At 46.4% G+C, this 15,438-nt stretch overlaps 2 protein-coding genes across 4 annotated transcripts in view; one reads left to right on the forward strand and one right to left on the reverse strand.

The window, feature by feature from the left end:
- Positions 1–15,438, reverse strand: part of LOC120905882 (rhophilin-2) — a 37,411-nt gene that overhangs the window by 19,294 nt on the left and 2,679 nt on the right. The window lies entirely within an intron of this gene.
- Positions 9,183–12,263, forward strand: LOC120905883. The gene is made up of 3 exons (XM_040317178.1): positions 9,183–9,298; positions 10,438–10,885; positions 10,960–12,263. Exons 2-3 carry the CDS (start codon positions 10,703–10,705, stop codon positions 12,085–12,087), a joined length of 1,311 nt encoding a protein of 436 aa, XP_040173112.1. The 5' UTR covers positions 9,183–9,298; positions 10,438–10,702; the 3' UTR covers positions 12,088–12,263.

Below are 15,438 nucleotides of genomic sequence, written 5' to 3' on the forward strand. Positions count from 1 at the left end.
TTGATGGCACAGCCTTCGCACTGTCTGTGTGTACTTTATACACATGCAGATCGCTATCAAAGCAAACGTTCATCAACCATCTACACCGATAGCATAGCACATCAACCCGCCTTGACAGGTGTTTATCAGCCGACACAGGGCGGGGTGAAGCTGTTCCATTTCGTCATACGCTCTCTTCAAGGTTCAATTGGATACCGAAAATCCATACCAGTGTTTGGCCTTGGCACGGCGCAGGCACGGAAAAAGCAAAACACACACAACAACGACAAAAAAACGCACACCACAAAGGGGTCCCAAAGCAAATTACATCATTTCTTCTACCCTTCTTACTTGCCTTATCTAATCTTGATGAGGCATCCACAAAACGTTTCTCTCCCAATTTGCCTGTAACTGTAACAGAAAGGCACAGGGGCCTGATGTGTTGGAAATAATATTTCCCTCTAACACAGACACACACACACACCCAGCTTACACTGCAGACAAAGTCCCGTGGTATCTCTCACTCCCATCATAAACAATCGGAAGCAATACGTTTTGTGGGGACGGTGATAGGGGCCTGTTAGTAGAAACCATCCATTTTTCATCACCATTTTCCACGGCACATCCTCAGTCGGTTCCGCTTCAACTGCCCTGTGTGGCGGGGTGGTGATGGTGGTGGTGATTCAATTCGCTCGATTCCCTCGATGATCGTTTTTTTAGCCTCTCTATCTCACACTCTCTCTCTCTTTCTCTGTGTTGCTGCACCTATTTTCCCTTTGCTTCTTCCCTGCTTACTAAGCACTGGGAGGCATTTGGCATTCGGCTGACATCGGTACTAGTGTTGGGAAATATGAAGTTTTTCTCGGAATCGAATCTAGGCTAGCTCCAAAGCTTACTGGAACCGGTTCCGGATGGTAGGTCCAGAATCAGTTTCCGGAATTGGTTCCGAAATCGGCTCCGCAATCGGTTCCGAAATCGGCTCCGGAATCGGAATCGGGTCTGGTATTGGTTCCGGAATCGGCTCCGGAATTGGTTCCAGAATTGGTTCCGAAATTGGCTCCAGAATCGGAATTGACTCCGAAATCACAATCGACTTCGAAACGCAGTCGGTTTCGGCATCTTCATAAGAATAGGCGCTTGGGTCCAATGACGCTATGTATTGATAGCCGCAAAGAATCAAAATTTACTTGTAACCCGTTCCATTCTCATAGAGATTCCCGGACTGTATTCGCTCCTGAAACTTCTTATTTCCATGCAAGAACTGATTCTCCTTCTGGAGCTAATTCCATTTCTGAAATCAATCCTGATTAACCGGGGCAATCGCGATTCCCAGGTCGATTCCGATTCCGGAGCCGACTCCGGGACAGGCTCCGAAGTCAACTCCAGAATCGGCTTCGGAATTGAATCCGGCTCCGCAATCGACTCCGGCTCCGCAATCAAATCCGACTTCCAAATCGACTCCGGAATCGAATCCGGTTACGGAATCGAATTCGGCTCCAGAATCGGCTCTGGAATCGAATCCGGCATCGAAATCTGCTCCGGAATCGAATCTGTCTACGGAATCGAATCCGGCTCCAGAATCGAATCCGGCTTCGGAATCGGCATCGTGATCGAATCCGGCTTCGGAATCATTTCCGGCTTCGAAATCGGCTCTGGAATCGAATCCACCTTCGGAATCGGCTCCAGAATCGAATCCGGCTTCGGAATCGGCTCTGGAATCCATTCCGGCTCTGGCATCGAATCCGGCTTCGGAATCGAATCCGGCTTCGATGCCAGAGGCTCCGGAATCCAATCCGGCTTCGAAACATCGGAATCGAATCCGGAATTGATTCCGAGCACGGACTCGGCGATCGGGTAGGTCCGATTCCGAGCTCCCACCACTAATCCGTATCACCCATAAAAGGGGGACAGAGGAAATCCCGCGGGCGGGCATTGTAACGGGCATTTGCAAGTGGCGGCCCCAGTGGCGGAGGAACCCTTCCCGCATTGTTCCCGCGGGGAGTGTTTTTTTTATTACGGAGCAGTGTAGAGAAGAGAGAGAGAGCAGAGAGAAGCAAACGGGAGCAAAGGGGTGGGTGGCATAAGTAATTATGCACCCAACCCGTTGGGGTTGGGCGGAGGAATTCATCTTGTTGCCGCTTTTCCTGTGCCCGTGCTGTCGGTGTGTATTACGCCACACACACACACACCCATGGGTGCACCTGTATTTAATTTTTTCTCATCTTCCTTCCCCCTTCATACTCGCTCCGCAATGCAAAGGTCATGCACTCGCAGGCCAGGCCCTAGGGGCGAAGGTTGGCTACTGATGCACCGAGACAAACGGTTCCATCCTCCTACGGCAGAGCGTGCACAAGCGCTTTTGTAAAGTTTCGTAATCTCTACGTCACCACCGGGGTGCTGGTGTAATAACCTTTCGCGGGTTGTGGCTTGTTCAGCTCAGCCGAAGCGCTGCAGCTGAGGGATGGATAATTTCCAAAACCATCAGCATCCTTCTGAACTGTCGCATCGCAAGATTCAAACGCTTTCAAACACACAAACATAGCAAACGATCTGTAAAGCAAACAAGCGCCAGAAAAGATATTGCTTTGCGTTAAAAAAAAAACAAAAGTTGCTTTGCATTAAAAACAGAAAACAAAACGTGGGAAAAGCGCAACTCAATTCTAGACACACGCAGGAGAACACGCACAATGCCGCTCTCCTTCCCAGGTTGTCGTGCAACAGCAGCGTGTGATGTCAGACCGTGTTCTTTCTTCTTCTTCTTCTTCTTTGTCTCGCTTTGCCTCTCTGAGGCATTACACCACAATCTAATAAGACGAAATTCTTGCACGAGTTGGATTTCGTGAGAAAAATGCGCGTTTTTCCTATTGTTCAAATCCAATCTCTCGCTCGCCGATTATGAAAATTTGTTGCAATTCCAGATTAGCTGTGCTCGCATTAAGCAATAGAAAACGGTTAGAAACGGTTACTGGCCGACTCGCGCCCGGAGCCCGCAGCCCACGATGTAACCACGGCCACAGCAGACTGTGTGTAAACCGTTCGGGTTAGAGCGTTCCTCAAAACTTCTGCTAAATTATGTTCTGGAAGCTTGTATATCTTGATCGCCTGCTTCCTATATCTTGCGCGATGGCAGCCGATTACAGGTATGAACTTGATTAGCTTCCCACAGGCCGAGCCAGAACAGAACAGATCATGTGCCCGATGGATGCCGGGCGACTGGGAAAATCGGCTGGGCCGAGGCAAACATCTTATATCTGGGGGGATGATAACCCATCGGGTCTTCTTAGCTCCGCATTTGTTCCTCGCGTGGAGCTATCGGTCGTGTTTGCGGCTAACCACATCATTCAAACACACACACGCGCGCGCGCACCACAGGGAGCGTCGTTGCGGTTGCACGGTGTTGATGGAGCGTTCTACAAAACAAAACAAAAAAAAGATAAATAAATAGAAAGAGCAGAGATACTAAAATTGAACAATGCACATCACACCATCTGGAGACTAACGGGACACGACAACGTTTTCAACATTTTTCCCGCTTCGCTCCGTTCTGGCTGTTGTTGTTGTTTCTTCTCGGTTCGGTCGGAAATCTACATGTGGATCACTTTCGTGCAACGGCACCATTAAAAGGGGCCTCCACGCTCACGGCCCTACAGCTCCCATCATCGCTAGCAGCGGCAGCGGCAGCGGGCCTTCATCGCCACCGGAGGCAAAAGCGGGAGAGGTTATTTTTATGGAGGATTAATTTTGCCTTCCATCTGGTTACAGCGGCCGCAGAGCAGAGCGTAGGGTTTGCCATTTAGGTTAGGATAGGGAAAACGAAATCAAGCAGAGTACCTCACAAACTCACACACACACACACACACACACACTCATCTTGGATTTTGACACCTTGAAGGCAATTTATAGAAAAGGAATAATCATATATCCCAGTGTCCAAGAGGCTGTGACAGCTTGAACACGGCGAACCGAATCGAATGGTTTGTTGTAGTGTTGGATGAATCTGATTCAAATTCATGAATCTAAATGAATCTTTGGAATGATTCAATGAGGCGGAATCTCGGTTGGAAAGATTCTTGAATCTCGAAAGATTCTTGAACCTCGAACGATTCTTGGATCCCAAAAAAATCTTACAGGATTTCGAATCATATAAGGGAATAGTTCAATCACTTAGGGGAATGTTGCAAACGAAAATGTTTTGAGATATTTACAGCGGCACCCACAGTCCTATAAAAGCTCCACAGTATGCTTGCAAAATTCCCCTAGTCGATTGCAACACTCCCCTGTATGATTGCAAACTTCTACAGCTTGCATGCAACATGGCCCTACCGATTTGCAATATTCCCCTAAGAAATTGAATTATTCCATTTTATGGTTCGAAACTCTGCATATCTCGACAAAGTTAATGAATCTCTAGGGATTCATAAATCTCTAAAACATCATAAAGCTTGAACCTTTTTTACTATTCTTCTTCTTGGCGTAACAACCAACGTGGTCATGCCAGCCTTTACAGGCTTTCCAGACTTCTTGGTAAGTGCCACGCAGCCGGATAGTTTGTTTTGCTACACGGGATACGGTCCATGGGAGGCTTGAGCCCACGACGGGCAAGTGTTTTAGGTGGGATTGGGCAAATTCAATATTTTAAAATTATACATCTCTAAAGCTTCACGAATCCCTGGAAATATATGATTTTTAATGAATTTATGAATCTTACAGATTCGTGAATCTTAAGAGATACATGAGTCCTTGGAGATTCATGAATATTTAGAGATTCAATTAACTTTGAATATTCGACTCGAGATTCTAAACACTAATCACTGAAGATTCATAAAACCCAACACTAATCAATTCAGCGTGGTTTTACCCATGCAGTGGCTTGTGTTCTGAAGCGAGTTTCAAGTAATATGTCGAAATACTAATACAACCAGTGTTAAATATTAAAATAAATATTTACGGTCAATCCGATGGCACAGCAGTGTTTTACAACAATCCCGATAGAGGACGCTATCGAAGTGGAGTCGTGTGGTCAACTTCCAACACTGATCGGGCCGAGTACTCCCGAAGGCTCACGATCGGGGCTACGGGAGAGAAGAAATTTCACTCTTTCGCCGTACCCCGAGACAAGTGACGGATTTTTTAGCATCGCATGATAAAATAACACAAAAGCAGCTTAAAAAACGCTTGTTTTTAATAATAACAATTTACTGCGGGCGAAAGAAAGAGTGCTGTTGATAACGTCTCAACAACCAGACTATTAGGACCGCTACAGCTTGCCACGTCTAATCCATCTACATCTTTTCAATCTTCAAGGGAAAAACTGTCTCTGAGCGATACTGAATTGTGCGGTTGCCGCCAGCCGATGATTCGTTCGCTCAAACGTTCCCAAAGTGGCCCAAGTGCACAAAATGCTACAAACTAGTATGCACCACTTTTTAAAGGTGCTTCCGGTGCGATCACCCCAGCAGCCAGGAGGCAACATGTTTAACATACACACTTAGCCTCCGACGGGGGGCGGGCAGGCCATCTTGAATCTGAGCTGAGATCGATTCTCAGTTTGTTCGGCGGGAGAAGAAAAAGCACAGCCATATTGTTTACTAGCCACTGGCTGTGTCGTAAGGAGTGCCGGGCAGTGGCTGGTTTGAAAACATCATTCCCCTGCTCCCGGGAAACCGACCGACCGGCACACCTGCTGCTGCCTTCACTCTGTCCAGGGGTTTTCCGTGTACATATATCTTTTTTGTTTTGTAAACAAAAAAAAAAGCCAAAATTCACACCAATTGTTTCGCGCGTGCGCGAGCGCGCCCAGCTCCAGCGATCCGGTCACAATTGGTTTTTTTTTTTTCTTTTGTACTGCAACTGCGATTTTCCGCCTGGAGAAGGGCGCGCACACTGCTCCTCTCCACTGCTTTGCCTAATTTATTTCCATCTCATTCCGGACAAGCCCAGGACCCGGGCAAGGGTGGCCAGGGCGCGTATGGATGTGTGAACCCCGCGTCGGTAACGCAAAAAGAAGGGGGGGGGTTCATTCGCGCGTGGGTGGCTGTTTTGTTGCCACTGTTGTCCGCATTGTATGCGGAAACTGTACGCGGGCGCGCCTCTGCCCGCCAAAGCGAACGCGATTCGCAACAAACAATGGGTTTGTTTTTCGAATGTGTGTGTGTGTGTGGGTGGTGTTTTAAAGTTCGTTTCTCTGCTCCACAAACGTATATTATGGGGAGAGGAAGGAAGCAAATAAAAAAAAACAACAAAAAAAAACAGAGTACAGCAAGGGCCCATCCAGATGGTGGCACTCCGCCAGCCACTCCAGTCTTGCGCGTTAGTGGCGTTAGGGTTATTGCACCAGTTGCACCTGGAGCTCCACACTTATTTGGCCTTTTAAACATTGTTAAATGGTCTCCCCCCTCCTGCTGGGAAGCACTCTCGACTCTCGAGCGGTTGGTGGAAAGCAAACGCACCAAGCTATCGGAAGCAAAGGCGAAAGATAAGAATCTAAAGTACACCGCGCGATACACACGAACCGATACGTTGAACCACCAACCCCCCCCCACCCGGATCGAGAAGATGAGTGAGAGAGAAATTTATCGACGCCAGTATTCGGTATTCCGCGCAAAAGCGTCCCGCGTGCCGGGCACTAGTGATGTGCTCTTTGGACCGTACCCACGGCTCCAGTCCGACTCCGGCTATTGTAAGTCCGATTTCGCCAAAATCCGAACCACCAGTTCCGCCCGGAGTCGGAGTCGGAGTCGTTTGGAATCGGAGTCGGAGTTTTGAATCGGAGTCGCCCGGAATCATTCGGAGTTGGAGTCGCCCGGGGTCGTTTAGAATCTTCCGGAGTCGTCCGGAGTCCTTCAGAATCTTCCGGAGTTGTCCGGAGTCGTTGGGATTCGGATTCGTCCCGAGACGTCCGAAGTCTTCCGGAGTCGTCCGGAGTCGGAGTCGTTCGAAGTCGTCCGGAGTCGTTCGAAGTCGTTCGAAGTCGTTCGGAGTCGTTCGGAGTCAGAGTCGTCCGGAGTCATTCGGAGTCGGAGTCGTCCGGAGTCGCCCGGAGTCGTTCAGAATCTTCCGGAGTCCTCCGGAGTCGTTGGGAGTCGAATTCGTCCGGAGTCGTCCGGAGTCCTTCAGAATCTTCTGGAGTCGTCCAGAGTCGTCTGAAGTCATCCGGAGTTGTTCGGAGTCGTCCAAGTTGTTTTGTCTTTCACTTTGCGCGTGCACTTCGTAAATAGACCTTTGTTTCGAAGGCCGACTCCGGGCGACTTCGGACGACTTCAACTCCCACCGATTCCGGACGACTCAGAACGACTCCGTAAGACTCCGGACGATTTCGAACGACTCCGAATAATACTGGGCGGACCAACCTTCCAAGGACGATTCTGAAATCATCGGAGTCGGATCGGAGTCGACTTCGGATTTTTGCCAACATTACCCATCACTACCGGGTACACCGTTAGGATGCGCTTATCGCGCTCTTCCCTTGTTCTGGTTCTTTTAGCACAGCCTGCGCGAGGTGCGTATCATGACACACTGCTGGCGGGCGACGAGATTTAAAAAAAAAGCCATCTTGAGCCGGTCTGCTTCGGCACCACCGCCTCCCCGAGCACCAAGGCTGGAAGAGCGAACGAAGGAATAAAGGCATCGATAGTAATCGATTAGTAATAACAATCATTACAGCACCAACAACAGCACCGCTTGCGGTTGCCCTCAGGAGCGGAAGAACCAAACGAAGCAAGGCCACCGATGGGGAGGCGAGGTTGATGCTTCTTGAACCTGCCACGGACGGAGAGCAACGTCCCCGCATCGCGCAGCAGCAATTAGCTACTTTTGCCGAGATAATTGTCTCAATACACGCCTCGTTTCTGCGCGCACTCATCAGGCACGGTCAGGGCGAACGAAGATACGGCACGAAGCCAAACCGCAACCAGGAGGGCCGATAATCAGGGGGCCACTCACGAGAGGAATCGGGTTGACACTGGCGACTTCCCGAACCGGATCGCCCCGATCGTGCAGTGGAGTGCAGACGGTGCATCATATTCATTAATATGTACGACTAGCACCGGGCGTTCTTGCACAGGTGCTGCCCGGCTGCAACGATAAGAGCGTCCAGCGGGTCTGACTATTTGGTGACAATTTGCAGCTAACACCATTATATTGCCATCTACTTATCTTCTCAGCTCCTTTCGGGTGTTTAAAAAAGTGCTGAAACCACTTTCTTCTTGCTTGTTTACCTTCGACAAAGGTGCGGCGAAGCAGTACGCTGGCCTAAAAATAATAAAAATAAACGAAAAGATCCCCAAAACGGACATCTATTAGGAGCTGCTTTCGTCTGTCAAACGATGCGCATTCGAGGATGTGGGGAAATGTTGTGAATTTCGGCATACAGCTCGTAATTGCTCCACTCACCTCGTACCTCCTAGCTGGCAGTAAACAAACACGGAAAATCCATTGCAAACAACATTTTCATCACTAAATCTGCACTCTTTTCAACGCGAAAGCCCTCCTAAGAACCCCAACACTTCCACAGCACACTTTTTCCCACCCAAAATAGTCCAACTGCAGCTGAGGAAAAGTACAATATGGCGTCGGCTCCTCTTTCGAAAACAACTGTCAGCTGTCAAACTTTGGGGCAGCAGCAAGGTGGATTAAAAATATCAGGTGGTGGATTAGGGCCTTTGGGGGGTCGCCATAGTTGAGGGACTTTACGTCATTTTAGAACCGTTGACCATTGGTTTCCGCACACAAAGCTTAGCAAATATAACAGATTTCTTTGTTATTATGTGCATTTTAGTGTGTCTATTGATTTTATCGAAAAAACGTAATATATTAACAAAAGATTTGATGATTTGTTTATGCACGAAATTTAAAATCATGCTAGCATGAGTTCTAATCTCAAGTAAATTGTCCATGCGGCTCGTAGATAATGAGGAATTAATGTAAAAATTGAAAAAAAAATAATGATTTCTTAATTTTTATCATCAAAAATGTCGAAAACACAAATAATTCTAGAATAAATTCACAGAATAACACAAAATAACAAACTTTAATGTATGTTTCAATGTTAAATTCAATGTTTTCAATGTTGAATCCTGGGGACCTTACGTCAAGTGACGAATTGTCAAAATGCACTAGAGTCCACCACCTGATATTTTTAAATCCACCTTGGGCAGCAGTACAGTGCGTAGCGAGAATCGACGTCACGTTCGAACTTGGGTGGCAGTCGCTTTTCCCGGCGGCTTTGTACCATTGTAAATACGACCTTTTTGTGATTGCTGCACTATTCTCGTGACTGGTTTTGGTTTCAGGGAAAACAAATGCCGGTTTTGCAAAGCAGGTGAGAAACGTAGGCCGTAGTGAAATGGTTTGTTTATATACGCCTACAGTGCGGTGCCGAATTGCGCGCACGTTTCGAAACACTCGCACAGGTGTTTCTTCGAGACAGTGGCGTCCCGCCATGCGCCGTTGTTTTAGTTGGGGCTGTGCTGAATGGCTTAGGTGTCAATTTGGTGTATTTTGTCATATTGACCGGATTTGATGGTCGCCCGCATGATAACTCGTTGCAGCATCACGGAAAGCCATGGAAAGGCTTGAAATCAAACTTTTATTTTTAGCGCATCCTTTCGATTACTTTCTTCGGCCCGGAATGCACTTTGGACCCGAATAGCATGCCTAATTGTAATGCTACTGCAGAATGAATCTTCTCTAACATTTACTCTCACACCATCAAACGTGCATGCGCGTCCAAGTTGCCAAACCATTTGCATCGTGTTGCTATAGCGCAGGTGTCAAATCGTTAGAGATAAGCCCACCTGTATGGTATACCCACTTTAATGAGAATTACTCTAAATGTGGTTTGGCTGAAAATACGACAATTCGAGTAAGGCGCACAACATAAAGGAAAAGCTTATACAGGCGGTCCCCGAGATACACGGTACCTCTTATACGCGGATTCGGAGATACGCGGTTTTCTAAATTTGACAATACTTTGAGCAAATTGTACTGATTTGACACATCAATTGCAAATTGCCAAATAATTTCCGTTTTCATCGAATGTTAAAAACTATTTCAAAAGGTTTAAATCTGTTATATTCAGTCAGAATCATATCAAATAATTCATAAAGTGAATAAAACTGCCTCCTACTTGCAAAATTACACGAAAATTAGTGATATTTTAGCTGGAAATCACGAGATTCGACTTACGCGGAAATTCGAGATACGCGGTATTTTGCGGCCGTTTTCGGTCCCCATTAACCGTGTATCTCGGGGACCGCCTGTACTTGGTGAGTTGGAGGATAGTTGCGATTGTGGTAAGCCTATAAGCAAAACATAGCATTACATAAATAAACAAGTTTTGTACCTATCCAGATATTCATTCTTATTAGCGACATACATTCCTTATCCAAAATCGACCTTAATAACCATTTTATTAAGTACGTCTACTTATTTAAATTTTATCCTGTTCTTATCCGATAGAAAAAATCAACCCAAAACCATTCGATGGCTACCGGCCGGACCCGTGCAATCTGGACAATCGACGTTCTAGTGTAATCTGTGGTGTAGTGAAGGGAAAAATTATAGTAAGTAAATTTTTATTTTACTCACATGCCACTGGACCATTTATGGCAGACCGTTTGTCAGATTACGTCACCGATTACGCAACCAGCAAAAATTGTGCAAGTCTACAGATTTCTTCAAGCAAATGGTGGACCTTTTTTTCTGTTGGTGACTGAACATCCAAATGGAAAAGCTGACATTAAGGCCAGGCTTCCTGGTGTGCACGGATACGCGCACATACGCGTCAAGCGCAGTCCAAGCCCGAAGCCACCGACTGCTAATCGGCCGAAATCCTGGAAACCATGTAGTGCTGGCAGACGCTGCAGCAGAACCGCTGCACTGCAAGATTTATCGTAAAGGGAAAACGGTAACGGTTGTGTTTGCTTTACTTTGTTGTGTAGCACATCGTATTAACAGGTCTTTATGTTTTCCCTCCTCCAGATCATGATCCGCAACTATTCGAACGCCAATCCCATCCGTCTGAATGGGTTCAAAATGTACGGCGAAAAACCGCTCGCCGACTTAGACCTTATCCACGTGTCGGTATACCAGTTTATCTGGCATTACTTTGTTCCTCCCTTGCAAAGGGTACGGTGGATTCCAGCCGACGATGATGGCGATCTTCCGCTGGATCGCATTAAAGCATATTTGACGTGCGATGCGCATGGCAATGTTACGATTGCATATTTCACCAGCGGCCAATTACCACCACCGATCACGCTCGGCTATGAGGATTTGGTGATGGACGAGGAGGCACTCGTTCGTCTGATGACTGCCAAAAACCTCCGGGTCGAGGAAGCGCAGGAGAAGGAGCGGTACAGCTTGCTAAAGTACGCAGGAGAGCCCAACCGCCGCTTGTTGGCCATTACTGATCCCGCACACGAACGGAAACCCGAGGATGTCAAAGAAGCAGGCTCGGTGCCGATCAATGGTGCGGAGTGCAAGCAGAAGTCGCTAGAAAAGGCGTCACTCGTCGAGAGCGTTGGCGAGTGTTACAAGGCGGAACCTGCTGAAGAAGCGGATGGCCAACAGGTGGACGAGGAAGACCAGGTCAGAGAAAGAGAGGCAATGTTTGACCGGATGGATGTACCCTGCGAATTCGGGGACGTTTCAGAGAGTATTGAATTTTTAAACGCTACCTACGAACTTGACGTCGACTACGCTGGCAGCGACGTGGAAATGGAAGCAGAAAAGAAGGAGAAGAAGGAGGACGACAGCCACGGTTTTAACTGGGAGGACTATGAGATGGTTTATTTAGAGCACAGTGGGAACCATTACGAGCCGCCGAAGCCCATCCAACCTAAGGAGCTGTCCGAAGACTATTATTCTGACGAGGAGCAACAGTGCGACTTGCAGCAGGCATACGACGCACTACCTCCGCCACCGAGCGCACAGCAAGCGGCAGATTACGTTCGCCTGCTGCTGCCAGCGTTAGATCAGGATTGCGCAGATGCCGTTGAGCAGGACGAGAAGCAGGGACCCGATATCGAGCAGGTCTATCTTTTAGAGAAGGATACATGCACTACTCCACCAATGCTCGATCCACTCAAAGAGGAATCCGCCATGTAGATCGTTGTTACTGATGGGACAGGCCACGACTAGCCAAGGAGTAAGATGTGTCGCGTAATACGATAGGTGATTTGTCATACGGCGTCATCCATGTTATCTTAGAATCTAGAATCATGTTCCCACTATGTTTAGATTGTTTGTAAATGGCTACATCGTTTGAGATGCTCCTGTAATAAGCTCCGAAGAATTTAATCTCGTAATAAAACAGGCGCGCTGCTTAGCTTCATTGCACGTGATCTTGTTCTAATGTTGTTTTACGATACTACATTCTATTTCTTATTAGAATTCTAGAGGGTGATCAATCGCCGATATTGAACCCTTTCCGGTGTGGGCAAGTGGTGCCGTTGTGAGCTGAGCTAGTGGTTTTCGTTTAAGCTTTATCTTATCGCTGGAAGTTACTTGCACCGTGCGATGACTACACCCACGACTATGACCTTTGGTGCGATTGTGGCAGACGCATCTAGCAAGTTCTATGACGCTGGTACATTCAGAGCATGCTGCTCTATTCGCTAGCCTTAGGATGATTTATACACGCGCCGAGCAATCAAGCATGGTAAATGATGAGTGATCCACATCCGGTTCTGAGGTTATTCAAATGATTGGAAAGAGCAGGGATAGTTTGTTGAGGTTCCCTCAATGTTTGTTATTATTTTTATTCAATTTTACGATAAATTAACATGAATGGTGAGAAATTACAACGGAGTTGATCGGAGCAACCTTCTGGGTTCTGGGCATGTTTGGCACACTCCTCACCCAGCTCGTTCTCGCCCTTGTTCTGGCCTGCCATCTATTGGTCCAAAATTCGGCCCTATTGGGCCGTCCTTCCGTCCATACACTAATATTAATTTACTGCTCCACATTCTTCTGCTCACCAGCTTCCTTCACGTGCTCTGCCTACACGTCACATTCCTACCAGTTCCTCCATGTCCACATTAGCAAAATTGCTGATTGGGGTATGAAAAATTGCGTATCATAGCCTGGAAGTATACAAAGGACAGGCTACACTCGGCACTCAACAAGCAGGACGAAATGAGCATTACCACATTATTCTTTAGGATTATCTCGCAGTGAATTACATCCGCATGCGGTACCTCCAGCACAACATGGTTGATGGGATTTTTACCAATTCCAATTGGATGGCTTCTTACCGTGCCAAGGAGTTTCCACATACCTTGCCCATTATGGCAATAAAGGGAGCCATGTTTAGTCCACCGATCCATTTTCAAGCGGTTTACGGTTTACTGGAAAGGCACAGATCGGCAAATAGTGAGAAGCAAGCTCACAGCACGCGTTCTACGAAATGCTTCACCATGAATTGCAAGAATTTCGTGAAAGTGTACGCCGTTGTACCTGCAGGCTTTCAAAATGACCCAAGTAACATTTTGCATCGGCTTGCTCGGGTAGCAATGGCAATGTTCGACTTTGATTTTTTGTTTTGCCGGTGTTTAATAAATACAAAAAAAGCGATTTGCAACATGTAATTGTTTGACTATAGGCTCGGAAAATAATAAAAATGAGTTCAAAATGGGACAAGTCACGGCATTAAGGCATTTTTGTAAGCCATTCGCAACGTTTGTTGGGGCACTGCCACGGTCTCATCCGATGCGATTTTATCGGACGTGCTGTCAAGTGCTATTTCGATTTTTAATAATTTGAGATTGATCCTACAAAACCTACACATAGTGTAGGGTGTTCTAATATGACAGGGTGAAGTTGCTCAGAGCAAAATGACATTTCTCGACTTGACATAACTGTTCTGTGGGCTCTGGTATAAAAATCCGGGAGGGCTGGTGCAAAGCAATGGAATTTGCATGCAGGGATTGACAGATGTCTCCCACAATGTCGCTCAGCAAAAGCGGTAAAAATTTACCTTCTAAATACATACACCTTGATATAGTGCAGTGCCGTTTATCCGTCTACCTTTCATCCGGCTGTGCGTTAATACGTACTGTTGAGAAATGACAGTTCAATATAAGGATGACATTGTGTGCAGAGAAGGATATTTGAAAAAATAGTTACCAGAGGACATTGTCATAACAAAAAACGCTATAATTCATGGCACATTTCAAATATTCAGATTGGAAAAACATGAAATATCAGGAATTTGTGACGAAATATACTTTGACTCATTATCCGTGTTCCGGACGAGGTCGAGTCCCGATGAACCCGGATAAACGGTGCTCCACTGTAATTACAATGACAGATAAAATCCGACGATCCGACCAAGGTGTTTTTAGTTAGAAAGTGAATTGTTAACGCATTTGCCGGGCGCCATTAATGAGATAGCCTTACTGTTTTTGTACCGCCAACTAAAACTACTCGCCCGAACTGGATCAGCCTCTTTCGGATGCTTCCATACCTATCTGAACTGATCCGGACTGATCCGGAGACGGAGTCATATTTTGCGCACTATGACTCCGCTCTGGATTACCCATCACTAGTAGAGACGCGGCCACCTAGTTTCCGTAGCGCATAATCCGCCCATGCTTATACATATCACCGTTAAACTTTTTGTTCAGGATCGCTTGTAAATACGATATCTCTATGTGATGCTGTATGTCCAAAATGAAAGGGGAGAAAGGATTTTTTGTTTGCTCGGTCAGTACTATGAAACAAAATCTGTGAATTTCCGGTAGGAAACATAGAAACCAGAGTTCTGGTCACTCTCGTCCCGTAGCCCGGTGGCGTTAAACGACTCCTAAACGACTCCTAAACGACTAAAAATCTCAGTCTAAAAACAATCCTAAAAGACTCCGTATAGCAGACGGTAAACAATCAAGACGATTTCTCGTTCGAATTGGATTCATCAGAAGATGCGGGTGCGGTGAGCTATTCCAAACTCCACGCAGAAGAGGATTCGAATAGGAATTTTTGGTACAGCTTAAAACTATCGGTTACAATGTTGTTTTTTTTTTCTCCCGATTGGAATGTAGTCTTGTAAACGTTACTGTTTGTAATTGGAATATTGTTTTAAGGGGGAATTTTATTTTATTTTAATAACATTTCAATAATTTTCATTCATACATATTAAATAGTAATACAGTGGAGCGCCGTTTGACCGGGTAGCTTTTATCAGGCTGTCCGTTTATTCGCGCTGTTGAGAAATGACAGTTCCATACAAAGGTGACATTGCCATATGAGGAGGATATTTGAAAAAGCGGTTAAAAGAGTACATTGTCATAACAAAAGACACGTTAATTCAAGGCAAATTTCAAATATTTTTAGGGAAAAACATAAAGTTAATAAAAACAGGCTAGCGAATAGAGCGGCATGACTAAATGCTTTTGTGTCTGCGTCGTAGAACTTGCTAGATGTATCTACCTCAATAGCGCCACAGGTCATAGTCGTGGG

This window comes from Anopheles arabiensis, chromosome X (assembly GCF_016920715.1).
Source record: "Anopheles arabiensis isolate DONGOLA chromosome X, AaraD3, whole genome shotgun sequence".
NCBI classification, from domain to species: Eukaryota; Metazoa; Arthropoda; class Insecta; order Diptera; family Culicidae; genus Anopheles; species Anopheles arabiensis.

Bases quoted from the DNA above. Each gene is read 5' to 3' on its own strand.
- LOC120905883 (XM_040317178.1), top strand. From the start codon at position 10,703: ATGGAAAAGCTGACATTAAGGCCAGGCTTCCTGGTGTGCACGGATACG. The intron at 10,886-10,959 runs GTAACGGTTGTG...TCCCTCCTCCAG, and splicing joins TTTATCGTAAAGGGAAAACG to ATCATGATCCGCAACTATTC.